The 26,770-nt window shown below is 34.6% G+C and overlaps 3 protein-coding genes across 5 annotated transcripts; all 3 read left to right on the top strand.

The window, feature by feature from the left end:
• Positions 1-8,166: 8,166 nt before the first annotated feature.
• On the top strand, positions 8,167-12,375 carry LOC18049897 (probable trehalose-phosphate phosphatase F). Of its 2 annotated transcripts, none has more exons than XM_006440306.2 (13): positions 8,167-8,420; positions 9,602-9,722; positions 9,817-10,316; positions 10,426-10,566; positions 10,641-10,712; positions 10,833-10,958; positions 11,104-11,160; positions 11,249-11,350; positions 11,435-11,512; positions 11,625-11,694; positions 11,769-11,839; positions 11,938-12,030; positions 12,114-12,375. In XM_006440306.2, the coding sequence occupies exons 3-13, from the start codon at positions 10,029-10,031 to the stop codon at positions 12,234-12,236; spliced, it is 1,221 nt and encodes a 406-aa protein (XP_006440369.1). In that variant the 5' UTR covers positions 8,167-8,420; positions 9,602-9,722; positions 9,817-10,028; the 3' UTR covers positions 12,237-12,375. The 2 variants fall into 2 exon arrangements, with proteins under 2 accessions (XP_006440369.1, XP_024044612.1); XM_024188844.1 differs by having other exon boundaries at positions 9,824-10,316.
• Positions 12,376-13,071: 696 nt separating this feature from the next.
• LOC18049898 (transaldolase) lies at positions 13,072-18,682 on the top strand. The gene is made up of 13 exons (XM_006440307.2): positions 13,072-13,181; positions 13,275-13,383; positions 13,488-13,566; positions 13,713-13,788; positions 13,877-13,960; positions 14,058-14,162; positions 15,225-15,305; positions 15,431-15,495; positions 16,537-16,606; positions 16,698-16,775; positions 17,235-17,332; positions 17,435-17,570; positions 18,265-18,682. The coding sequence occupies exons 1-13, from the start codon at positions 13,125-13,127 to the stop codon at positions 18,409-18,411; spliced, it is 1,185 nt and encodes a 394-aa protein (XP_006440370.1). The 5' UTR covers positions 13,072-13,124; the 3' UTR covers positions 18,412-18,682.
• A 3,176-nt stretch (positions 18,683-21,858) lies between these two features.
• Positions 21,859-26,159, top strand: LOC18047684 (acid beta-fructofuranosidase). Of its 2 annotated transcripts, none has more exons than XM_006440309.2 (7): positions 21,859-22,463; positions 23,020-23,028; positions 23,815-24,671; positions 24,766-24,927; positions 25,039-25,274; positions 25,374-25,461; positions 25,566-26,159. In XM_006440309.2, exons 1-7 carry the CDS (start codon positions 22,067-22,069, stop codon positions 25,878-25,880), a joined length of 2,064 nt encoding a protein of 687 aa, XP_006440372.1. In that variant the 5' UTR covers positions 21,859-22,066; the 3' UTR covers positions 25,881-26,159. The 2 variants fall into 2 exon arrangements, with proteins under 2 accessions (XP_006440372.1, XP_024044406.1); XM_024188638.1 differs by lacking the exons at positions 21,859-22,463; positions 23,020-23,028 and adding exons at positions 23,039-23,334; positions 23,412-23,458.
• Positions 26,160-26,770: the final 611 nt, after the last annotated feature.

Genomic DNA, 26,770 nt, shown 5'->3' on the forward strand with positions numbered 1-26,770 from the left:
ATGTTAAAAAGGCGGCTAATACAATGAAAAGGAGTTAAAAATAATCACATGAGAGAGGAGGGTTTAGATTGTATTGCATTAAAATACTATTCATATTTTAAATTTAGTCATTTTACTTTTACTATTCAATAATTTACATATTTATATTAAATAAGATTTAATTTAAATAACAATATAAAATATCAATAAACCTAAATAATTAATTAATAAATAAATGATAATACATTATTTTACTTTATTACATAAACTCATTTTAATTATTTTACTTTAAATATGTAAAAGAATTTTAATTATTTAATCATTTATTATTCACTAAAATACTAAATTTAAGAATAAATTTACAATAATTATATTTGACTGTAATAAATAAAAATTAATTTATAAGTAATTTAAAAACTTAATATCGTGTTACATTATATTATATATTTTATTTATATTTATAATATTACAATATTATATTGTTTGACAATAGTATACCATTAGATTATTTTTATGTTATGAAAAAATAGTAGATATAAAATAATTATTTAATAATTAATTTGAAAATTAATAATATAACACCAAAATATTAATAAACTCAAATAATACCAATTCAACTTTAAATATTAATATAAAATAATATTATATATAATACAGTTCATAATACACCAAACATTATATTACATTACAAATTAATCTTGTATATTATAATGCAATATATTTAATATAATGTAACATATTATAGTGTACCACACTTTTACGCCATGTTTGGTTTGAAGAAATGAAAAGAGAGGAGAGGAGAGGGGGAGAATGGAAAGAAATAAAAAAGGAAATAGATGAATTCTATGTCAAACCAAACAATGAAATTGAGATTAATTCCTTTTTTCCCTCATTTTCTCTCCCTTTCTCTCCTTTCTATTTCTCTTCTCTCCTCCCATTTCTTCCAATCAAACATGCAAGAAAATCAGAGTGAATGATTTGCGTCTATTTGTCAATAAGTCTTGTTTTGCAATATTTTAGACTATGACAACGCTGGTGTGACAAATAGTTTATACATTTCAGACTGTGGTGGTTATCAAAATCCAAATCAAGATAGTAAAACTAATACAGAATTGGAATCACTCTTTGCTATTTTAATCAACTTGAACTTCCACATGGAACCTAATCGTTGTTAATTTATTCCCCCTTGACCTCTTCTCCGATCTAAAACAAGCAAGAACATGGAAATTTCGCAAAGAGCTTTTTAATTAAGGAAAATGGATCTTGATTTAGATGTATCTATTTATTATTTTCATTTTTCTTCCAACAATCAATTAGTGGATGTAAAAAAAATAAAAAATAAAAAAAAAATGCAAGATGACAGTAAAGGATTGAATCCCAAAATAATTTAGAAAATTCATTGCTTTATTTTTCCCCCGTAGCATATGACAGAAAAGGAAGTAACCAACAACAAAATGTTGAAAAAAAAATTCATTAGCAATCTAGAAACAGCCTGTCAGTTTCCCTATACATAATTTATGGCTGTGCTCTTTCAAGGACGTCGAAAATATACAGCTATAAAAATGTCGTGTTTCTGTTGCGAACTTGACTGGTGCATGAGCAGCGGCTAAGTAAGAGTGAAAAATTGGCAATAAACTTGACCGTGGTTGAGAAAGTCTCGGTGATTCAGAAGCAGTATTAGTTTTTTCACTCGCTCATTGTTACATGTATATTTCGTTGAGGATGTCATCTCATATTAATTAAAAATAATTACTCATTTAATAACATAAGTTTGAGACGATCTTTAACTTTTGAATTAACTTTTGATTGTGAGTTGATCTTGTAGGTCTTTATACGATAGAAAAATCTAACACGCATTGTACGTATGCATGAGAACATGAGTGGTTGAAGGACTCTCACCAGTATTTTTTGTATGAACAGGCTACGTTGCCAAGAAATCAACCGTATTGACTATTGAATTTGAAGGGTCGGATTGTAAAAAGGGTGTCCTAAATTAAAATGTAAACGCACTGGATAGGTGATACTCTATTCTATACCCCGTTGGTAAAGTCTTGTCAGTCATAACTAAATTAATCTTCTGTTTTAATTAGAGAAAATCCTAAAATACATTGCATGTACGCACGCACGCACGCCTGTTGCGTATATTTGTCAAAGATGCACACAGGTTGATGTTAAACAGACGGCAATCATGAAAAGAAGTTTCTTCTAATTAATGATAACTGGACTTTAAACCCGCACGCTTTAGAAAAAGTCTTGTCATATTCGGGTTAAAAAGAAGGTCAACAGCGACCTAATTCTGTGTGAAGTCCCAGTGGTTGGGCACCGCCTATTCTGTTCTACCAAATTATCAAGCTCCCCATCGATTCAAAGAAATAAAAAAATAAATTGAATGGCCAGTAGGGACAATTGTTTTTCTTCAGACGATTAAAAAAAACTTCAACTGCAAGTAAAATGAAAGGAAGAACGGAAGATGATGAAGATTCGTTGCCCAGAATTTTCTTCTTCACGTGTGGCGTCCCTTCCCCTTTTCGTCCTACTTTTAACTGTTGTCTCCACTAAAACGACCTTTTCACTCGAAAGGGGCAGGCCCCTTCTTTTTGACTCCTGCTGCCCTCTTCCAGAATTTTATTATATTGGTCCAGCGTCAGTTCCGAGTCAGGCTTTGTTTAACGTTTTTGTAATGGTACATCGTTTCCACGTCATCCGGCAGCTGTCCTCCTGATTTGTGAGGACGGTGGGCTCCACTTTTGAGAAGCGCCCAAATCGGAACGTAGACGGTATAGACTAGCTAGTTTCGGAAACTCTCTTTCCACGTCAGCTTGTAACGTCAATAATGATTGGCACCGATCGTGCGCACTTGGTCCCACGCATGACTTGTCTTTTGCTATATCGACAACGTTTTACTTCGTGTATCCAAGGTGGATGCTTCCAATGTAAAAAAAATTTTGTTTTATTTTATTTTACCTTTTGCTTTTCTTTTTGTTCGTGTATTTATGATATATATAATTATATATATATATATAACCTTGACAAAGGAGGCAATTGTATTCGTCTCTCTCCTATGTAAATCTTCAATTCTTTCTTTCGATTGTTTGATATCATATAGTTAGTTGTTGATAATTGCGATGCTTCCTTGCACCCACAAATAATTTGAATTACTAAACTCATCCATGACCCGCAATGAGTTTTTATGTTTTTAGAAAAACCCACTTGCTATGAAGTTTTACGAATTATCAAATTTACCCACAACCTGTATTGAATTTTTTATAGTTTTTTTTTAATTTAAAATCATAAAAACTAAAAAAGTACTCTTAATAATATATAAACATTAATTTTATATATCTTAAACTATAAATTTATAATACTTGCCAAAAAGAATTTGCATACAATACTCAATTCTAGATTTCATCAATGTAAATTAAAAAATGAATATTTCAACATTAAAATAAATATACAAAATATATTAATCCAATGCAAAATACTTCTATTGTAGGCAAATCATCATCACTACTATCAATGCCTTGTTACGTACTCCATCTCTTAATCAATATACAAAATATTGTCAATAATACTAACAAGTAAATTTTATACAACTACCGTTAACAATAAATTAAACAAATAAAAACTGCAATCATTAGGTTCAAGTCATTAATGCAAAACAAATTAAATCAATCAAATTAAAAAAAATATTAAAATTGAAAATGATAAAATTTCTACTTATTAAAAGCTTACTATATTATATATACACAAACACTAATAGATAGAAAAATACAGTATACAATATATTGAAATATGTACTTTTTTGTACTTTAGTTTGCATCGTTACTTTAACAAAAGTGAGGATGCCCTCATTAGAAAAGGATGTATATAAGATTGATAAAGTTTTAAAAATAAAAATAATTAAAATAAGGAATGCAGGTGAGGGATGGCAATGGGGTGGGGTGGGAGTGGGGAGACCTACCCGATTCCCCACCCCGTTAAAAGTTTTTGCCTCTATTCCCCACCCCATTCCCCAATAAATTTAGTGGGGTGGGGATGGGGAATCCCCATGTGGTGAATGATTTCCCCATCCCCACCCCATTCCTCATTTATCTATTTTATATTAGGTATAAATACATAATTTCAATAAGTTAAAAATTAGAGACTTAAAATAAAATCATCACCATATTATAAAGTATTTAAATTCTTTTAAAAAATATCTAAGAGTTTAAAACAATATCTTAAAATGATATTAAAAGTGAAAAATATTTAAAGAGCGTAACACCTTAAAAGAGAAAAGAAAATATAACAATGTTTTAGAGTTGAAAAATATTGTATGATTTTCTTTCATTTATATCATGTTTATATTACATAAAAAATTAAAAAAAATACTAATTTACATTATAATTGGTAAAATAAAAATTATTAAATAAGAATTAAAAACATATTTATATATAATGGGGATTGAGGTGGGGGTGGGGTGGAGAGTGCAAAACCAAACCCCACCCCATTAAGAATTTTAGGATTATTTTCCCCCACTCTACACCCCATTTCCCAAAAATTATTTAAAATTTTTCCTATTTGGGGTGGGGTTCCATGAGGCTCCAAAACCGTGGAGGATTTTGTCATCTCTATGCAGGTCGATGGATACCCACATGAGAATCAAGTAGATTTTTTCACAATACTAAACTCACCCGCAATCTACAGAGGGTTTGAGTTTGAAACACTAAAGCCGTCCACAACTAGCAAAATTATCCTCGACGGATGGATTTTGCCAGTGGATTTAGATGGATATGTGGGTGTGTGGGTGATTTTGCCATCCCATGTTAGGGAAATCCTTGACATTGTGCCAATTAATTTTTATTTCCATTCTAACGATTTACTAACCTATTTTAAAGATGAGTTCCATAAAATTTTGTAAACAAATGTTGAGTTCGAAAGACAAAAATCTCGTGTTTGTGCAAACTAAAGAAATCATCGGACTCAAAAATCTTAAAGTTGATGATAAGTAAGTGTTGACGAAAAAAAAAAGTTAGTGTAAAAATTAGTGATTTGAAAGTTTTACACGTTATAGCAAAGAGATTCGAAATCCAGAAAGGAGACAAAGCTAGCCTCAATAATTGATGCTACAATGTGCAACCGTCCACCAGAGTCCAGAGGAAAACAAATAATGGCTATAATTGATGCTAGCCGAAGCCTAATATAAAAAGGACTGTATGCACTCGATTAACTCGACCACGACCTGCAGAAAAACATATTGCATTATTATTTTTATGCGATGAAGACCTGGTTCTTTTTGGATTGAAGAGTCACATCAAAAGCATAGTTTGATGCCTATTCATAGACCAAATTTGATGATTCATATACTGGTACTGGTATGTTTTCATGTAGGTAGCTGTGATTTTATTTGTTTGGTATCACCTGAAATTTTTTTAGCTGGCACGTTTGTTCAAGTTGAGCAACGCCAAACTCTTCACCTACTACTTGTGTTTCAATCCCATCACGAAAGTGACTGATATTTATGACTTTTTATAAAACGTTTACATATATTTGGCCTACAAAATTGAATTCCATCTATGTCCTTCAATTGTGTTTGGAATCCGAGGGTGAATTCATGCCTGTGTAATGACAAATTAGGAATGAATAATTACATCCATCATTAGTTGCTCATATATCACCACATGTGCCGTCTTATGTGGTTAATTAAGATTTATCAAAAAGTAAGTGTTCGTTAATTAGTCCACTTCGGGAATCTACAAAGAAAATATTTTATGGCAATCAAAGTCATATCTTGCACACTTGATTTGTAATAAATTTCATGCACGTTCATTCTCTTGCTACTCGTCAAAAATAGCTGGAAATTAATTAACAACTAATCTTGTCTTGTAACTTTTTGTTTTCGTTTTGTGTTTTCTTTCCTGTTTCTACTTTCTCCATAATGTTTTCAGTTTTTACAATTTATGTTTCCCTTTAATGACAAAATTTTAATAAAAAATTTCATTCAAGCAACAAAACATTCACACTTTAAAAAAAAAAAAAAAAGTGAATGCAAGTATTATCAAAACTGTATGAAGTAAGTAGTTGAAAGCATTAAACATTAAGTTTAAACCTAAAAGATTAGGGAAATAGTGTCGATCTCCGTTATTTTATTTTATTTTCACTGAGTTTAAAGAAGGTAATGTGAAAATACACTTAAACCGAAAAAGGGGTATTAATAGAGACACGTTCTAGAAAATGGTCGTGATATGTAACATCGTCGCTTGTTGCATTTTTTTGGTAGATTGGGACAATGAGTGCAAATATTTCTCCATCGTTAATGTTTGTTGCTTCTACTTCTGTGCCTCTACAAATCTATTCTGATCAAGGCCTCGTTGTCATGATAAATAAATTTAAACCTACAAGATTTCGCGTCTCTTTAGAAGATGTAATTCTCACTGTTTCTGGTTGAGTACGCGAGCAAATGTCAAAAATTTTACTAACTACTATTGCTCATTTCTACACACTCGCGTTTACATTCCTTGGTACATATTTGGGGGGGAAAAATTGCACATATACCATCTACAAGCCCTAGTTTCCTAAATTTTTCTTTTGAAAACTTTTTCACTTACCAAGACACACCGACAACTGAAGTGAAATACGCATTGTTATACAGTCTCTCTTTCATTAAAAAAAAAAAAAATGTGTGTGAAGAAAAAATTTCTTCCAAACATTTGGTGGTAGATGAGTAGATCCTACCCTACTAATTATAAGTTCAAAAGTCGAGAAAAACTGAACTTGTTCTGAACTTAAATAATAAAAAAAAATTCAAATGACGGTGTGATAGAACTATAGAGACAAGATTCCAACAAAATTTTTATATTATTTCTCTGTGAACTTCATTGTAAATTATAATATAATATTTTGTTTCGTTAGTAAGATTCCTTAAAAGCGAAGTTTAGTTTAAAAGCCTGTTCACTCTTTTAGCGGTGTTCTTAATTGGCTTATGAAACAACCCCGAAGTCAAGTTTCAATATCCGAATAAATTTACTAATAAACCTTTAGTCTTATAGGAGATTCATTACACTCACAATGTGTGAGAATAAGGGTTCAAGTCTCCATAAAATATATTAAAGAGTTAATTTAACAGTGTTGTGAGTGAAGTAAATACTCTTCTGAGCATTAGAGAGGGTAAACAATCTTGAAGATATTTTTATGAATGAAGTAGACACTCCTTGATACCTCCTCACAAATATTAGAGGAAGTTTAAAGATCATCAAATGTAATAGTTCTATATATTGGTATTAAAAAAAAAAACAACTCTTAAGAAAGTTGAAAAACCAACAAGCGAGTAACATTTTTTTACGCACTCGAGCGTGTAGTGTCTGCACATCTTGCCCATGAATATATAATAATATAGAAGGTTCGTTATCAATTAAAATATATATATATATATAGTGGGCACACGCCACAGCGAACCATCCTGAGCGTGGGCTCCACCGCCGGTTTCCTTTTCTAGACCACACAAGCCTTGAATTCCCTAGAATTCCCGAATTTGTTACAATTTTCAACTCAATTACTTAACCCGACCCCTTTTTGCCAGCTTGGGCTACGGTCCCCGTGATTTGCCTCACGAGATTAGCGCTATTGCAGCCGTAAAAAGAAAAACCACTCTCACAGCCTTTGTAAATTTCGCACGTGACACCACGACGCTAAACACGTGAATTCATTTTTCCCTATATTTCAATGAATACTTACATATTTTTTCTCGCAATTGTCAAAAATCATCCAAGGAAAAAAAAAAAAAGTGTCAGACATATTATTTCCGTCACCGACGACTGCCAACTGTGACATAGATCGAAAATCTGTCCACGAGCTATGACTGGCCGAAGCTGACACGTGGCCACATCGCGTATATACGTTTACAGGTGGCAACGTTATAATAGCTCTAAAGTTTCACCTACACGTGTCAGTTTCAAACGTAGGACCTGCGAAGGCGCCCCCCTATATAGTAATATGTTTTTCTCGCTCAAAATAAATAATATAATAATGATCAAATACGCTAATTTAAAAAAAAAAAAAGATTTGGTGAAAAATTGCAGTAGTGTTTCCAATTCAACAACCAGGTTGTCTTGTTGAACACGTCTTTTATGAGAGAGAGAGAGAGAAAGAGTATCAAAAACTCTATAAATACCAAGGCTTTTGAGCTTCATTTTCCTTCCTTCTTTTTCTCTTCCATTCGGTTAGTTATAATTTCTCTCTTTCACATTTTGCGTATCTCTTAGTTTTTATTTAGGGCATCTTTTTTCCTATTCTTTTATTTTTCTCAGCCTTTTCCATTCATTTGAGTTGAGGCAAAGCCTTTTTACTGGCCTCCTCTTAGTCCTATTCATTTATAAATATTGGTTTACTATTAATATTCAGATTGCGTTTGGCCGCTCGGAAAACGAAGCTCTTGCGTTTCGTTTCTTTCACTGGTGATTCAGGTAATGAATATGAAATCTCGCCCCTCTCTTTTTAACACCATTAATATCGCTGGTTTTACGATATGAAAATGAATTTCAGTTTCAGGAGAAGTCTTGTTTATTTATTTGTCTGCCTGAGGGTGGGTCCATTTTAATGGCTAGTTTTTTGAACCCCAGATTAGGTTAAAGGATCCATTATAGTTCTGGTATGCGAACGAAAATGCTTATATTAAAAAAAGTGGATTGATTTTGACGGCGCATTTGTTTATTTTTCTTTTGATTTTATTTATTTATTTTTATTTTTTAAGTTTCTATTTTGTCGGTTGCTGTGAACTAGGTAAAGATGTTGAAATATCGAAAAAGTTTCCTAATCATTTTCCTTTTTTGATGTTAACCTCTCAAAAGAAATTTTTTATGACCTTTCAATCACACACTTTAATTGGCTTAAACTTTCACTAATATTGCCTTGGTTGCAGATGCGCTTTGATGCGTCTCAAGAGATCGTAAGATATCATCTAACGATTCTTTACTCAGGCCATCTTTAACGAATTTAATTATTTTCATGTTGATGGTTGGAGTTTATGACCGTTTCGGTAGTTGCATTGTCTTTTCGTTGCACCAAGCTTTTAAGTTTTCACGTTGTTTATTTTAAACATATTTTTTTGCATTTAATGAAACTCGATCTGAAAGCGACTTATGAGTCTAAGAGGTGAAATTACCTTCTTGTTTAAATCTTGGGTATGCATTATAGAGATTGTAAACTATGTGCTGTGCTGCAAGAGCTGGACAGGCTGCTGAGTCTGACGTTTTTATTTTGTCATTTATAAATGTTCTTGATACGACGAATTTTATAAATGAGAAGTGACACCATGTCGTCGTGTAGGTAAGGTGGATGACAATAATTGGAGATGATATTGCTTATATTTTATGTTTTTCCTTTCAAGGATTTCATATTTTGTGGTACGTGCACTTCGATGGAATTTATATATGTACATATATATGCTGTGCTTTGGTAATTAATTGCATAGAGTTTACTTAACATGAACACCAAGTCTAGAAGGTGGGTTTATTTTCTTTTCTTTTTCCCCTGTTAGGCTGTTACTGAAAGATATGGATGTTAGACATAAATATAAGTGAAATAATTTTTTGTTCATGAGAACAGAACAATGATTTTAATGGACTATTTCTGTACTATTCTTCAGGTTGAAGGAGGTGCATTTTGGTTTGCTTTGGAGCAGCGTACCTTCTTTATATTGAGGACTTTTTTCTCAAATAATGATCAGTCAGTTGCCATAAATGCAGTGTAGATTTGGAGATGCGAAGGTATGGAGATAATGATATTATGAATTTATGAACATGTACGTGTTCTGTTTTTCTCTGCAGAAATAACATGGTTGAATAATTATTTCTTCCCCAGTTTTCAGGAAGCTTGCGCTTGATGGACCGCTCACCAACTAGCAGTGATAAGAAAACATTAAAGAGGTGGTTTTTCATAGATAAAAGAGTTGGGTAGAAAAATTATTTTTCCAGATTAAAGAGATAAAATTGTGTTTGACCCAGTGGGCTGTTAACATCACACAATTAAATTAGTTTATAGAGTTTAAGTAGCTTGCAAGTAATTTGGACCTAATGGAGTTGAAGTCAAATCAAGCATCTCCTGTTCTTACTGATCCTGCATCGTTGAACAAATCGAAGCTTGGCATACATTCCAGGCTGCCTTACTCGCAGCCAGGGGCTTCGTTCTCTGGCAAGTGTATTGCGATTCCAAGGAAAAAGCCTGGGAAGCTTGATGACGTTAGGTCCAATGGATGGTTGGACGCCATGAAATCCTCATCCCCTCCTCGAAAGAAGCTAATCAAGGATTTCAATGCTGATGTCGGTTTAGATGACTTTGATATTGCTTACTGCTCCTGGATGGTAAGCAATTGCATTCTGAATAATTGTTGAATTGAATAAAGTACTGTATTTTTAAGTTCCTGTATTATCAAATCATTTGTTCCTCTCTCTTTTTTCCAACCGTGTGCAGCTTAAGTATCCATCAGCGCTAAAATATTTTGAGAAAATTATGAGTGAAGCAAAGAAAAAGAAGATTGCCATTTTTTCAGATTATGATGGAACTCTTTCTCCAATTGTTGATGACCCGGATCGTGCCATTATGTCTGACGGTGTAAGAATTTTCTCTTCATTTGTTGCATCTTTTGCTGCCTCGTGCTTCAATAAAAATTATAAATTGTTTTGCAGATGCGCTCTGCTGTAAGAAATGTTGCAAAGTATTTCCCGACAGCAATTATTACTGGGAGAAGCCGTGATAAGGTACATGGAGAAAACTTAATTGCTTTGGGGTTTTAAGAATTTTGTGCATTAGTTTTTATTCATTTTGTGCATTTATTATTTGGCTACCTTTAGGGTCTGATTCAATGTATATTTTATCAGGTTTATGAGTTGGTAGGACTAACAGAACTCTATTATGCCGGTAGTCATGGAATGGACATTATGGGTCCTGTCGACCACACAGTGTCTGATGACCATCCAAACTCTATTAAATCTACTGACCAACAGGTAAGAGATAACAAGGCCTTCAAGCGACTACCCTTTTCATTAACTTCCAGAAATCTTGAAAAATACTACACTTCCTGGGATTTTATTCATTTTTATGCAATGTTAAGCTTTGCGGTTTTGCTTCTTCTCTGTTTTGGTGTGGCAGGGCAAGGAAGTAAATCTTTTCCAGCCTGCTAGGGAATTCTTACCTATGATCGATGAGGTACAGGATTTGTTGTGTAATGTAGATGAAGAAGCATAAGCTAACATGTTGAGAAAGAATTGATTCTATATTTAATATTTTATGCCAGGTTTTTAGAACCCTCGTTGAGAACACTAAAAGCGTCAAAGGTGCAAAAGTTGAGAACCACAAGTTTTGTGTTTCTGTACATTATCGTAATGTAGATGAGAAGGTGATCATCACTATACTTTCCGAATGCACTTTCTCTTTCTCGTGCTTGTAAATTCTAAGATGTCCTCTGTTCTTCTGACTTCAGAGCTGGCCTACAATAGCTCAGTGTGTGCACGATGTCCTTAAAGACTACCCTCGTTTGAGATTAACTCATGGGCGGAAGGTATTTAATTTTGGCTAAACCGAGTACTCCCTGTTTTGTTCCTGATTCGTCTATATCTGACGTGAGATTTTTTATTTTTATTTTTGGCTGATTTGGTTTACTTGGCTATCAGGTTTTAGAGATCCGTCCAGTGATTGACTGGAACAAGGGAAAAGCAGTCGAATTCCTTCTTGAATCTCTCGGTAACATTCTCTACAATAACAAGCATGCCACCTTGTAACAGGGTTTGATCATCATATTGTATCCTTTGGTGCAGGGCTTAGTGATAGTGATGATGTGCTCCCCATCTACATAGGAGATGATAGGACTGATGAAGATGCATTTAAGGTATTACCCTTGTTATTTATTTCAGTTGGGAGGTTGGTTAAATTTCATTACGTACATAGTACGATGCTTAAACAATTAAATCCTGATTTTATACTTAGGTGTTACGAAAGGGGAATCGAGGATATGGAATCCTTGTGTCTTCCGTCCCCAAAGAAACCAAGGCATTTTACTCTCTCAGGGACCCCTCGGAGGTGAAGATTCTGCTTTATATAAAAATCTTTTGCTCTGTTTATATCTGCTATGAAATCCTTACTCATTAATTAACGCAATGCAGGTCCAGGAATTTCTCTTGTCTTTGGTGCGTTGGAAGAAGTTGGAAAAAGAATTTGAATCAGCTACAAGTTCACTGTTCACAAAAGGGGCACAGGCAACCTCTGGCTTGGAGAAAGAGCGTTGACAGTTAGTTCCAAACTGAGCTGCTAAAATATATCAACGCCGTTGGCTGAGTTATTTGCAACTAGAATTGAGCCATTTTGAACTGATTAGTTGTTCTTAAATCATTATTATTCATTATTTGAGTAGTCTTTATATGTAAAGCTGATGGATTTTAATTTATTATCAATTGAGTTTAATATTTTATATACATTGAATAATGAGACGTTCTGTATAATTGATTATATCTTATGGTCTCTATCTATATCTCATATTAGTTCATCACTCTTAGTTCAGTTCAGGATTAATTGATCTTTTCTGGTAATATATCATCCGTCCGTTATTAGAAATTTATTGCCTTAATTGGGTTTGTAATGCTGTCAATGACAATGCTATGCTGCCGCAAGACACGGCAAGTGTAAGTGTGCGTGCGCCGTGCGGGGTCAAATTGAAACTGTGTGCGGAGTATCCGAGGGGAGATGTTGCCATCAATCATGGCCTCCTACGTTTGAGACAATTGCGGGCGTCGTCTCTCTTCGATATTATCAGCAAATTTTCGCTCTTTGTAATCAACCGATTTTTTTTAATTTAAATTAAGGCTTTGTGCTAAGTGACCGCCAGCTAAACCAGTGCAAGTAATGAATAATCCAATGGGCTCAACTAAGGGGAAGTTATCAAGGCCCACTAAATTAAAGTTTATCCTTAAACCACGAGTGAATTAGTGAGAGTGACACGTGCAATGGAAATATCCGAGAGCAGCTTTGCATATGGTAAAATAAATAAATAACAGAAATAACAACAATATATATATATATATATATATATATATATATATATATATAAATTTTACAGTAGCCACGGTCCCCACACCATCTGATTCTGATCAGCTCACTCTCTTCCCCCGCTGAAAAAAATGTCAATCTCCTTGCGATGTCCGCCCTCACAAGCTCTCTCTTCATTTTCTTTCCAGGTAAGTTGTAATGTACAGTGTATATTAAATTGAATGGTTGATATATTTATACAGATACAGTTAGTTAATTGAGTTGTTTGAATTGACTTGCAGGGAAGAAATTCGAGACTGATATCAACAGCTTCTGATGTGCACTTCAACTTCCGCTCATCGTTTCCTCACATTCGTGCTTCTTCATCTTCTTCTTCTTCGCTTGATGCAGGTCACCTCTCACTCACCTTACTCTCTGTCGTTCAAAATTTTAATGATTCATACTTGTTTTATTATTTAATTGGTTCTTCTGAAAAAAAAAAAAATCAAATGAAGGACTGAGTACGGAGCTGGATGCTGTGTCTAGCTTTAGCGAAATCGTTCCTGACACTGTTGTTTTCGATGATTTTGAGAGGTATTAAATTTTAGGCCTTTTCTTTTTCTTTAAATTTTTTTTTTAAGAAAAAAAATTGTTCTTAGTCGAGTAGAATCTAATCTACTTTAATATTTCTTTTAGCAGCATTTATCTATTTTTTCAATTTTTTTTCTATTGAAATTTAGATTCCCTCCAACTGCTGCTACTGTTAGTTCTTCTCTCCTTTTGGGAATTTGTAGCCTCCCTGATACAATATTCAGAGTAAGCATTTTTCATCCGCGGAGAGTAATTTGGTCTTAACAAAATTGAGATTTGGTTTCTCATTAAATCAACTGCATTTTCTGTATAGAATGCTGTGGACATGGCTTTGGCTGACTCCAGTTGTTGTGAGCTTGAGAATTCTGAGCTCAGACTGTCCTGTTTCTTCAACAAGGTTGGCTTTGTTTTAGCTTACTTTTTAGGAAAGGAATATGGGTGGTTCTTTCCTTGGAATATTGAAGAGTTTTCAACCATTGGAGATGAATGTGTAGGCATTGGTGAATGTTGGAGGTGATTTGGCAAAAATGGTACCTGGTCGGGTTTCAACTGAAGTGGATGCACGACTTGCTTATGACACCCATGGAATTATCCGGAAGGTACTGGTTTCTTTTCAATTCAGTTCTTTTAGCATCTTTCACTGTGGGAATGAAGAATGTTCGATTCAGTAATATGCAACAAATACATGAATTGACATTGATGCCCTGGGGACCTGAAAATCATAATTTGATTGCTATCTATATCTCAAACTATGAATTTACATCATTCTTTCAGTGCTGCATCAAGTTTATCTGCAAACTTTCGTGGTAGTTGGAGGTGTTTTTTTCCATCTGGTGATTGTTGACCCAGGAATTGGTTGTCATGTGAAATACTTCTAATCATGTTTATTTTCTGGATCTTTCTGCTCAAGACCCAGTTCTGTCTGCTTGACCCACTTTTACTGAAGTGTCATTTTAAATTTTCAAATACTCTATGCTTGCTATGTCGGTCATAGGAATCCTAAGCCACTTTGTTTCTTTCTATGGAGATTGCAGTGTTTCTTAGTGGATTTTCTTCAATGTTAGAGTGATTTTGTGATTTTTGAATCAAATGAGAACTAGCTCTATGGATCTTTTAACTTCTAGATATGGGAATGTCTACCACATTTTGGTAGTAAGTCAATAGCATGATTGCTTTTGGAACACATCTCATTTCTGTTTATGTGCACGGCAAAAAGCTAAATTGCTTATCTGGAGAAACTAGAATAGAGATTTTGATGTATCACACTTGTAGAATGTGAAATTCTAATTTAAAAATCCTAGTACGTAGGAGTTTAGTACGGTATTTCTTTCTGAATTATTGGTACATTGAGTGTCATTAATTTTTTGCTTAAGTTCTCTTCTTTATCAATATATATTGTTGAAGGTATAGTCTTACCTCTAAAAAATACAATGTTTAAATGAACCTTTGGTTGGGAGAGGCTTCCTGCTTCTTCTTCTTCTTCTTCCTTTCCTTTTCCTTTCTTTAGTTTCTAATAAGTTGTTTATGATTGTGTTTTTTCAACCTTCGGGGATATGTTTGGTTTATTCAACAAAATAATACCTCAGCAATTTGACTTTCACTGGTTTTTATACAGATCCTTGATATGCAATTTAATGCCTGTAGTTTATCGAAATGTGCAGGTGCACGATTTGTTGAAGTTGTACAGCGAAATTGATGTTCCTCCTGAGCGTCTATTGTTCAAAATTCCTTCAACTTGGCAAGTGAGTATCCAAATAAAATAGGTTGGGGTTGGTGACCTCAAAATTTTTCTGTGGTAAATCTGTAGTGAAAGCCAGTTATTCTTTTCATTTCTCTTTGGCCCTTCACTTTATTGACTTCTTGTCAGGGAATAGAGGCCTCAAGATTGCTGGAATCTGAGGGCATACAGACACATTTGACCTTTGTGTACAGGTACTTACATAGTTGAATCAAGTAATAGTATCATTTGATTGTTATGGTTTAAAGATAAAGTTGGGTCCATGTTACAATTAAAAATTCTTTGCTACATCTGTTCTCACCTTCGGACAATAATCTTTATTTGTAGAAAGATTGATGTTTATGCTAATGTATGACATTAGTTTACATGGTTCGTGTGTACTTCAGTTTCTCCAGAGAGTTTTTGCTCATTTGTGCACCTGGTCCATCTCTGTGACTCTTTTGTCTTTTAATATTAACAGAATCTTATTTTTACTGTTTCTTAAAAAGAGTAACGTGTATTGCACTCTGGCTTCAAAGATCTTTGTGATGTTTTCTGGAAGTCCACTTTAAGCCAGAACTTCTCTGATAAGCTAATAAGATCAATTTATCATCTGGCAGGCCTGGTGTTCTCACACCAATTTTCTATTATATCTTACGTAGTTGGTTGTATGTCCAAAATGTGTGCCGGCTTCATTGGAAAATCTTTTTGTTTATGGTTGAAGTATAAATTAGAAGCATAATTCTGATATTTGAGCTTTGTTAGTGAAATTTCAGCCATCTCATTGACTACTCTATTGACATCATTATATGATAAAATTTGAATAATCTGTTTGACAAGGTATGTTAGCTAGAATTTCCAAGTGTAATGTAGCATTTCCTTATGTTGCAAGTGTCCTTGCACAAAGAATCATTTTTCTGTACTGTAACTGCTTTAACGAGCTATGCAAATTATATGTTCATTCTTGGCATTTTTAAATCCCCAAACTATCTGCTCCTAAGTTTCTTGTTTGAAACGGTTTAAGTAATAGCACCAACATGTAATTTTATTCTGATAAGATGTCGAAGCATTAGCATCTGATAAGTAGTTTTACTCTTCTGTTAGTTCTCAGTTTACTATAACCTCCATGACATGATGGCTTTTTACTTCCTTTCTTGCATCTTTTCTTTACAGAATGACGTAGTTAAGTTTGTGCTGGTTTGAAATCAAATCAAAATTTTATTCATATTTTATTATGGGCTTGGTCTTGTCTTCAGCTTTGCTCAGGCTGCAGCTGCTGCCCAAGCTGGTGCTTCTGTTATTCAGATATTCGTCGGCCGCCTTCGGGTAATGATCTGGCTTTTAACTAATAATGAGGTTTAGCAAACCTTCAGGGGGTCATGGGTAACATAATTAAAGTGCATATCTTGTCTTTCAGGATTGGGCTCGCAATCATTCTGGTGACCCTGAGATAGATGCTACTCTTAAAAGAGGAGAGGATCCTGCTTTATCTTTGGTTAGTTGAATAACGTTTTCTTCTGAATATGTTATCCACATTGATGCTCAAGAAGCTGTTTTAGGTCACAAGTGTTTTGTACACTGTTGGTTAATATTCTTAAATGCTGCTGAATATATATACAAGTTTTAGAAAATTCTAAAATACGAATGCCATGTTTATCTGTCATATTAATTAGGATGCATTCCTCTCTTCTGACTTTGATGTGTACACAGGTGGGAGCCCTGGTGGAACCCACATTATTGTGAGAGGAGATTTCTTTGAATCTTAGCAGTCAATGAATTCCCTATTGTTAAATAGGATATTCAATGACATGAACTGTGTAATTGGATTGAAATGCCATTTGACATCCAGATACATGTTGAATTATCAAAGTTGCTAGATGGCTTATGTTTATGACTGTAGCACACTAGCAATCGACAATTGATTGAACCCAACTACTATTATGCTACATTGCAGGTGTCAAAGGCCTACAATTACATTCACAAGTATGGACATAAATCAAAGTTGATGGCAGCAGCAGTTCGAAACAAGCAAGATTTATTTAGTCTTCTTGGGTAATTATATGACTCAACTTTGATCCCATTTAACTGGAAATCTTGATAACTTTAGTTTCATGAATGAGATTTGTGGCTCACACTGATTCACTGCTTGTCCAGAGTTGATTATATCATAGCACCATTGAAGGTACTGCAGTCTCTCAAAGAATCTGCCATTTCTCCTGATGAGAAATACTCTTTCGTTAGGAGGCTATCCCCTCAGTCTGCTGCTATGTACAATTTTACTGAAGAAGAGGTCTGCGTTTTCTCAAATTTCCCGTTTATTCATTGTCCTTCATCTAGTGTTTTATTTTGTGAAACTGACATAGATAGGACAGGATGACGCAAAATTACTCAAACCATTACTAAATGCAGTCTAATGATCCTTTATTTATATTATGCAGAGTATGATCATCGTACACAGGCTTACTGCATGTGGTAATCTTAAGGCATTGATATTGACTAGTTGCCGCATGTAATGAGCATAGTTGCATGTCAGATATTTATAGAGCAACATTAAAAATCCAAAAACTGCTTTAACCATGGCCATAGTAATCTTAATTTGTTAGTAATCTTGATAAATAAGTTGCATGTAATCATTTTCCTCTTTGATAAATAAGTTTTATTACTTTCATAATAGTGGGTGTATATGGTAATCTTGTGCTTGTGTTTACAATTCTTCCCACCATGGTTCTCTCTATTCCCTTTGCCGCCATCTGCACTTCTATTTTTGCAACCACTGCCTTGAATTTAATAGCAGAAGCCATCATCAATGCCATTTCTACTATTTCCGTCAGTTTAACCACCTCTTACTACCAATCACTGCTTTGTTTTGTGGTCTTAAGTGCAATGCACGTTCAGTCTGGGTCCTGTCCAGAATGTGTGGTCATCTTAATTTTACGCTGTAAACTGATTTGCTAATCGATCCCTTCTTTGTGAATTGTGATCAGCTTACCAAGTGGGACCAATTAAGCCTAGCATCAGCTATGGGCCCTGCTTCTGTCGAGCTTCTGGCTGCTGGACTTGACGGTTATGTAAATCAAGCAAGGCGAGTTGAGGAGTTATTTGAGAAGATGTGGCCACCCCCAAATGTGTGAAGTGGTTATGTCTGTCTACTATTGCAGAGCTCCTGGGGAATAAGGGGACAACACACCGCGCCACACCAGCTTCAAATGCTGCTTTTATTTCCTTCTTTTTTATTTTGTTCCTGGATTTTGCCTTTTACTGGCGTCTGGGGTCTTATCTGCAGCAGCAGCAGATGTTTCAATTAAAGGTTCTTAATTTTCACCAAACAAGTTTGATGTGAATCAAGTATCTCTTCGTAATCATGTGATAGATAGGATCACAGGAGGATTCCACTGGTGTCAATGAACAATGCGATTTTGTGTCTTTTGGATTCGCGGTACCATTGATTGCGGATCTTGTTCCACGATGTGTTGAGTGAGCTACGTGGCGAAAGCTGTGTGCTGGGATTACGTGCCGCCAATATCAGAAAGTGACAGCAGTATGTTTTTTTCTAATAATTCTTCTGTTTCGTTTTCAAAATGATTGTGGTGCTGAGAATGAGGAAGGAATTTGGTGAATACATCCACGTCTGCAAAATCTATAGCCGGGAAGTGAAAGTTGCTGCCTTTAAAAAAAGAAATTGGAGTTATAAAATAAAAATGAAAGGAATTATAGTAACAAAATAAAAAATTAATAATATATGGTAAATATAATTTTTGAAAATGATAAATATTTTTGTAGGTTTTTATAAAGTCAATTTAGTAATGTATTTTATTAAATGTTTTAGTGTTATAACTAAAAATATACAACTGCTTAACACCAACACTAAACAAAGCTTAGGACTCTTTAACCCTCATCTCTATGGGTCTGGGTGATCAGCCTCCACGAAAATTTGTTTATGGGGAAGGCTAGATTAAAATTCTCTCCTCACTTACCTATTAACTTTGAAAATTTAGAAATACTTTTTGTTCATAATTGAAGTAATATTATTTCCAAAGTATAATTCGTGGTTGACTTTTGTCATGAAACGAGAAGTGTGTACTGTGTAGTGTTGTTTTCAAAATAGAATAAAAATCAAAGTTACAAAGAGTGCTAATAACAAGAAATTAACTTATTAGTAGGTAAAAATGTAATGTGATGAAAACTTTCTCATGGTGGTATGAGAAGTTTGAAGTTCGAATCACATGGATATGGAGTTAATGCTATTGCTCAAATTGGTGGAGGGACAATTGAGTTAGTGGCTTAATGCTACTTCAAAAAGGCAAGTATATATAAATCAACGATAAATTCTCTAATTTTACATCTTTAGAGAGAAATAAGAAATTAAGTGTGACTTTTTATTCATAAAATTAGTAATAATACAGAAAATATATACTAAGCTTCCAATCATTTCATAACAACAAACCAAATCGGTGATCGATTATTTTATTTTTAAAACATCATGTGAAAACCAATCTTTGCTCATTTCTCTGTTTGATTGGAGGTGCAGTGCATGTGAAATCCGTTGATCCATATGGGATTTGCATGTGGCAAACATGAATGTATCGAGCATATTATTATTATTATTATTATTATTGGAAAATGGACCAATTATTGTTTAGCGCGTGACTCGTTGTTCAAAAGAAAAATGATAATAATAAGAATAATAATAATTTCATCTCCTTAAATGTCCTTCGGTCTTGTTTTGAATCATTACTTTTATGTTTCTCGCCAATAATTCTGAACTGGGGGAGGGGCACAAATCACTGTCAGTCACCAAATCTTTGGCCACGAACATGCATTTTCTTTAAGGTTGTGGCCGAGAACAGTTTTGCCCAAATAATTATTTATCAAAGAATAAATGAGCAGCGGCCATCTGGCGTCTCAAACAATGATTCAGAGTAATTTGTGGTCTAGGATTATCAAGAATTAATTCACTATCAAATCTGAATCAGCAACTATAATACTTGTTCCATAGAAAATTAAAAATAATTGTCACCTTCCACGTATTTGCGAGCCGACTGCAGGATCTAATCAATCTCGTCGGCGACAAGACTATAATTTTTCTCATAAAATACTAAGAATAATGTTTGTTTGATTAATCTTTCTTCTAGATCCTTCCTTGTTAGGATGACCATGGACGCCATCCACCACAGTTAGTTTAGTCATTATTGAATTCGCATTCATAAAAAAATTTAAATTATTAAATTTATCCGCAACCTATAGTAAATTTTTATTTATTTTAAAAATAAATCTGCCTTATTATTTGTTATTTAAAATCCTAAATATTAAAAAATACTTCTAATAATACATAAAAAATGGAATTATATAATTCAAACTATAAATTTATAATAATAGCCTAAAAGATCAACATACAATACTCAATTCTAGATTTTATTAATGTAACCAAGAAATTAAATTTTCAACATTAAAATAAGCACACAAAATATTTATGTTTAAGGTAAATCGTCATCATTAATACCAATGCCTTGTCCCATCTTTTAATTAATATACAAGTATTATCAACATTATTCACAAGTATCAACAATTTTAACAAGTAAATTTTGCACAACTATTGTTAACAATTAATTAGATAAATAAAATTCAATTTTAGTAAGCAATCATTAGATTCAAATTATTAAAGCAAAACAAACAAAATCAATTAATTAAAGTAAAATATCAGTAATATTAAGCTTGAAAATTGTAAAATTTCTAGTCATTAAAAGCTTATTTTGTGTGTATGTGTTCGCGCTACGGTGAGATAAGTTAAGTTTAGGATTAAGAACTTTAACTTACATACATATATGATTAAATTCTTTTAGTGTAATTTTTATGATTAAAATTAAAAAAAATATATAATTAAAATAAAGAATGCAATTTGGCAAATACCCACATAAAAATGCAGTGATTTTTTTTTTTAAATAGTAAACTCACTCGGCACCTAAGTTTCAATTTAAAGTATCAAACCCGCCCGCAAATCACAAAATTACCCACGACGGACGAATTTTTGCAGGTAAATTTGCGGTTAATTTTGCTATCCCTAGAACCGTTATCCCGTGCATTGGTCATATCGTTAGTATTACTCACAAGCTTAATAATTTGAATTTATTAAAGATTAAAAGTCAAGTTTTACTTATCTTCTTCTGCAGCCACAACCGAACTCATCACCCTTCCCACTTCAAGTGAAATCGGATTGAAACTATTAACTAAAATTCAAAAAACCAGATTTTAGATAATTAGATGACACTCAAATATTTCCTTTTGAATCCCTTATCACACAACTCATCGGATATAATTAGATGACACTCAAATACTTTAGAGATCCCCACGTACAAATACAAAAAGCACAGGAAACACGCAGACCACCCACGTCTTCTCTTGCGTGGTTAGAAGGAACGGGATTCTTAATAATAATAATGTTAGCCAATTGGTTTAAAAGTCTTTAATTATTTGACAAACAATAATTGAATCATACAAAAAAATAATTGATTTTAATTTGATGACCTAAGTTACGTACAGGCAAATTGGACAAATAATACATGGAACTTACAGTTGTCCAAATCGGTTACTTCTGTTACTTGCCCTTCGCCCTTAACTCTCGCCATTAGGATATAAACAGCAATCCCCCATTAATAGAAAAATCAACAGCCCGCTCTTTGTTGTATAAATAGACCCCCGGTTCTCTTAATCTTTCTCCCCATTATTCATTGAAACCAACAAATTTATCAAGCAGCAGCCCTCTAGTGCGCCGCATACATTCGTTAATCAATGGCAGATTCTAATGTATCCTACAATCCTCTCCCGGACGGGGAACGTCCGCGGCCAACTCGCCGGAGATCCATCGTCTTGGTTCTATCCGGTTTGTTGGTCGTTGGTTTTTTAGTTGCATTATTATCCGATAATGGATCTATAGCCCCTACTAACGTTATTGATAATGACAATAATAATGTTAATGATAATGCACAAAATGGGCTTAATGATGTGTCGTCGTCGTCGAAAGACCCCGAGAGACTCCGGCCGTTTACGAGTGCCTCGTCGGCCGGGGTGTCTGAGAAGTCGAACCGGCGGTTTGGTGCAAGGACGGCGTCGTATCCCTGGACCAATAATATGCTGTCGTGGCAAAGGACGGCCTTCCACTTTCAACCCCAAAAGAATTGGATGAATGGTACCGCCCACATTCTCATCTTCTCTTTCTTACGTATAGTTTTCTGATTTTTTTTTTCTTCTTTTTCTTTTTCAGTTATTTTTAAATAAAAAGTTTTTTTTTTTTTTTCAAAAAGTCATATTTCTTTTGTGAATGTCCCTGCGCGAACATTAAGATTTCAGAAAAAAAGAAAATGCCTCGGTCCACTTTATTTATTTAGTTTTGGTTTTATGACCTGTTGTGCGAATCCTGTTTATTTTAATTAAAGAAACTAATAAAAGTTAAAACCTTTAGTTTGGAACATTTAATTGTGTCAAAAAAACGTAAGCATAAAAGCTCGTGTTACGTGTGTGACTTGTTCGATTATTTAAAGTCGTGTTCGTCGAAGCAAAAGTTTTGAATGATCACCGGAACTTGGAAGGACCTTTTCGTCCGTGATGTGACAAACCAAATAATTGTGGTCTTATTCTTTCAATGCGCATTAACACCTCAATCTTATCTCTGTACTGACTTTTGTTTCATTTTGATGCTATGATTATGATGCTTTAACGCTGGATTGTGGATGGTTCTGCTCTAGATCCTAATGGTACGTCCTCTCCTCGTTCTTTTTGTTTACTTATATTTATTTTATTTTCTTCTTCTGAACTCTTTATCTTTATTGGCTGCCTGCTACCGTATGTCAACTTTGGTTCATCCGATTAACTTTCCAAGAAACTTGCCCGTGGTTGGACTAATTCAAATTGGATACAACGAGCTTTAAGCCGACTTAATTTCCTAATCTTCATAAGTGTCCCCAATCCTTTACTTAATTGTTTAAAAGGGTCATCTGCTTAATGAATGAAACGTGTAGGCTGAGAATCTGGAACAGCTGGATTGAATACAAACATGTATTGTAAGAATTTTGAACTTTGTACATTAATTTATTCATTATAACTCGCGCACTTGTCGCTGAACTTGACCATATGCTAGGGAACGTGACTGGTCGGCTGGTACAAATCATCCAGACAATCAATCTAGTAAGCAATGCTTAAAATTTTTTGAAAGATTGCTGGTTTTCGAGATCTACAGCACAACAAATGCCAAATTTAAAAAAAAAAAAAAAAAAGGAGGTTCAATGATTGGCAACAAAATCAACTATAAGTTTTCTTTATTAAATATCAGGACAGTTGGCAAAAATTGAAGATTTTGTCTAGATCCTCCAAGCTAATTGGCTTGTGACAGGTGACCACTTGGTGTTTCATACAGCAACAGCATTCCAAACATTAATTAGCAGGAATTGTATTGTCAAGTGATTTGGTTAACTCATTTGCAATCTCAACAAAGTGTGAAAAAAAGAAAAACTTTAACCTCATTAACCTGCAAAATGTTACAGGTCCAGTGTTTTACAAAGGATGGTACCATTTGTTCTACCAGTACAACCCAAATGGCGCAATATGGGGTGACATAGTGTGGGGGCATGCTGTGTCAAAGGACCTGATCCATTGGTATCACCTCCCGTTGGCCATGGTTGCCGATCAATGGTATGATATTATGGGTGTCTGGACCGGCTCTGCTACAATCCTACCTGATGGAAAACTTATGATGTTGTACACTGGATCCACCAACGAGTCTGTGCAGGTCCAAAATCTCGCATATCCTGCCGACCCATCTGATCCTCTACTCATCAAATGGGTCAAATACCCCGGAAACCCTGTTCTAGTCCCGCCACCTGGCATTGGTGCCAAGGACTTCCGTGATCCAACAACAGCTTGGTTGACATCCGAAGGAAAGTGGCGGATTGCAATTGGGTCTAGGATTAACAGAACTGGCATAACTTTCGTTTATGATACTAAGGACTTCATAAATTATGAACTGTTGCGTGGGGTGTTACATGGCGTCCCTAACACTGGCATGTGGGAGTGCGTGGACTTTTATCCAGTGTCAACAACTGGAGAGCATGGCTTGGATACATCACATAATGGCCCGGGGGTGAAGCATGTTGTCAAGGCAAGCATGGATGATGATAGGCATGATTACTATGCAATTGGCACTTATCATGAGAAGAATGTGACATGGGTGCCAGATAATCCCGAGATCGATGTTGGCATTGGAATTAGGTATGATTACGGGTTGTTCTATGCGTCCAAGACGTTCTATGATCAGAACAAGAAGAGGAGAGTGTTGTGGGGTTGGATTGGAGAATCTGACAGTGAAATTGCGGATGTGAAGAAAGGATGGGCGTCGCTTCAGGTATTGTTGTCCATTCATGGTTATTTATTTATAATTGAGCTCCCCTTTTGCTTAATATATTAAAGCAGTAACAACTTTGGGTAATATGCTACAGGGCATTCCAAGGACAGTGGCGCTTGATACAAAAACTGGTAGTAATCTCCTTCAATGGCCAGTGGAGGAAGTAGACAGTTTGCGATTGACCAGCAAAGAATTTAAAAAGATTGAGCTCAAGCCAGGGTCAGTGATGCCGCTTGATGTTGGCTCAGCTACTCAGGTATGGAGATAGAGATACATTTATGCTTAATTAGTTTGTCGATATCTCAATTTGAAAAGCACAAAGTAGGCAAATATAGCTTACATGGAAATGTTTGGGCAATGTGAACAGCTGGACATAGTGGCCGAGTTTGAGCTAGACAAGGCGGCTTTAGAGAAAACAGCGGAGTCCAATGTGGAGTTTAGCTGCAGTTCCAGCGAAGGATCTGCTGAACGCGGAGCATTAGGCCCCTTTGGCCTTCTGGTTCTTGCAGATGACAGCCTATCCGAGCAAACTCCAGTCTATTTCTACATTGCGAAAGGAAAGGATGGAAGTCTCAAGACTTACTTCTGCACTGATCAATCAAGGTACCGTATTAATTACATGACTCGACTCTTGCATCAAATTAAATCAAGCCACGTGCAATGGTGTAATCCATTACTTAGCGCATTGTTAATTTCTTGTAGATCTTCTGAGGCAAATGATGTCAATAAATCAAAATATGGTAGCTTTGTTCCAGTACTGGAAGGCGAGAAATTCTCAATGAGAGTATTGGTGAGCATATATCATGTTATTGTCCAAACGAACACATGTACATGTTGGCACTGTCAATAGAATCCTCACAATCAATTTGGAACATTGTGTATGTATATTTGCAGGTGGATCATTCGATAGTCGAAGGCTTTGCTCAAGGTGGGAGAACAACTATTACTTCGAGGGTTTATCCAACAAAGGCAATTTATGGAGCCGCTCGGGTATTTTTGTTCAACAATGCTACCGGCGCCAGCGTTACAAGCTCACTCAAAGCATGGCAAATGAATTCTGCATTCATCCGTCCATACCCGGATGATGATGATGAACGGCACTCGGGGACGGAACCAACATATGAAGTTAGAGGGAGCAAAACTAAATATCTCGGCAATTTGTTGACGAGTTCTTTGTTATTTCTAAACGCCCGCAACAATTTTCTATAGAATACATGTTTATTGCAAACAAAATTTCAAAGCTTTGGCACCGGCCTCCTTTGTTAATTTTCTCCCCAGAGTTGTAGAAGATGTGCCAATCTTCGACAACAAAAAAAGTAGTCTCTTAATTTTGTTATTTTGTCATTCGACCGTTGCTAGTTGGGAGAGGAATTTATTTGTGAATTGTGATTCCTCCCAAAGATGTAAAATTGCAGCTCTCTTGATTCTGTGATGTTCAGATCGGAATTAGCTTTTTGTAAACTCTTATGCATTTGCCGAGTTGAAGTACAGAAACTCTTTGTATAAATTAATGGATCCCCTTATCTTATATGCATGTAAGATACATTCTTCTCACGTGAACAGTGTGTAGGTCCCACACTTACACTGTTCATGTGAGATGGATGTATCATGTAAAATAGAGATTGCCTAAATTAATATATATAAGTGGGTGATGAGTTAAAAATCTGTAAGATTAAAATTGATGTGACCTGCTTATTATCTAGACTCTATAACATAAAAAATGAAAATAATTTAGCAGGATTGATACACAAATGACTTGACTTTTCAAATATAAATAAATGTCATCCGTAGTTAATGAACCTCTACCTTGTACTTTATATGTATTTAAATTTAGAGTAGATTTCATATTATAATATCAGGAAATTGTATAACCCACAAACAAAAAGTAATGAGCCGACATGTAATCGAACAAGCAAACGTTTTCTCGTAGACCATTGTGCAGCCAGCAGCCCGGGGTAAACCTATAATACTCTGTCTTTGTATATATAATTCATCCAAAATCATATATTTATTATTTAATTTGCACAATCAATTGCTTGAAAAATGATCAATTTCCACTCATTCAATTAATTAAGAGTTTAAAACTAGCATTGATATCA

The sequence above is a fragment of the Citrus clementina genome, unplaced genomic scaffold (genome assembly GCF_000493195.1).
Source record: "Citrus clementina cultivar Clemenules unplaced genomic scaffold, Citrus_clementina_v1.0 scaffold_3, whole genome shotgun sequence".
In the NCBI taxonomy this organism is placed as follows: Eukaryota; Viridiplantae; Streptophyta; class Magnoliopsida; order Sapindales; family Rutaceae; genus Citrus; species Citrus x clementina.

Coding starts and splice junctions, on each gene's coding strand:
- LOC18049897 (XM_006440306.2), top strand. CDS start 10,029: ATGGAGTTGAAGTCAAATCAAGCATCTCCTGTTCTTACTGATCCTGCA. Junction 11,695..11,768: donor ATTCCTTCTTGAATCTCTCG/GTAACATTCTCT, acceptor CCTTTGGTGCAG/GGCTTAGTGATAGTGATGAT. Junction 12,031..12,113: donor CTCTCAGGGACCCCTCGGAG/GTGAAGATTCTG, acceptor AACGCAATGCAG/GTCCAGGAATTTCTCTTGTC.
- LOC18047684 (XM_006440309.2), top strand. CDS start 22,067: ATGGCAGATTCTAATGTATCCTACAATCCTCTCCCGGACGGGGAACGT. Junction 24,928..25,038: donor ATGTTGGCTCAGCTACTCAG/GTATGGAGATAG, acceptor CAATGTGAACAG/CTGGACATAGTGGCCGAGTT. Junction 25,462..25,565: donor AATTCTCAATGAGAGTATTG/GTGAGCATATAT, acceptor GTATATTTGCAG/GTGGATCATTCGATAGTCGA.
- LOC18049898 (XM_006440307.2), top strand. CDS start 13,125: ATGTCAATCTCCTTGCGATGTCCGCCCTCACAAGCTCTCTCTTCATTT. Junction 14,163..15,224: donor CCCATGGAATTATCCGGAAG/GTACTGGTTTCT, acceptor CGAAATGTGCAG/GTGCACGATTTGTTGAAGTT. Junction 15,306..15,430: donor AAATTCCTTCAACTTGGCAA/GTGAGTATCCAA, acceptor ACTTCTTGTCAG/GGAATAGAGGCCTCAAGATT.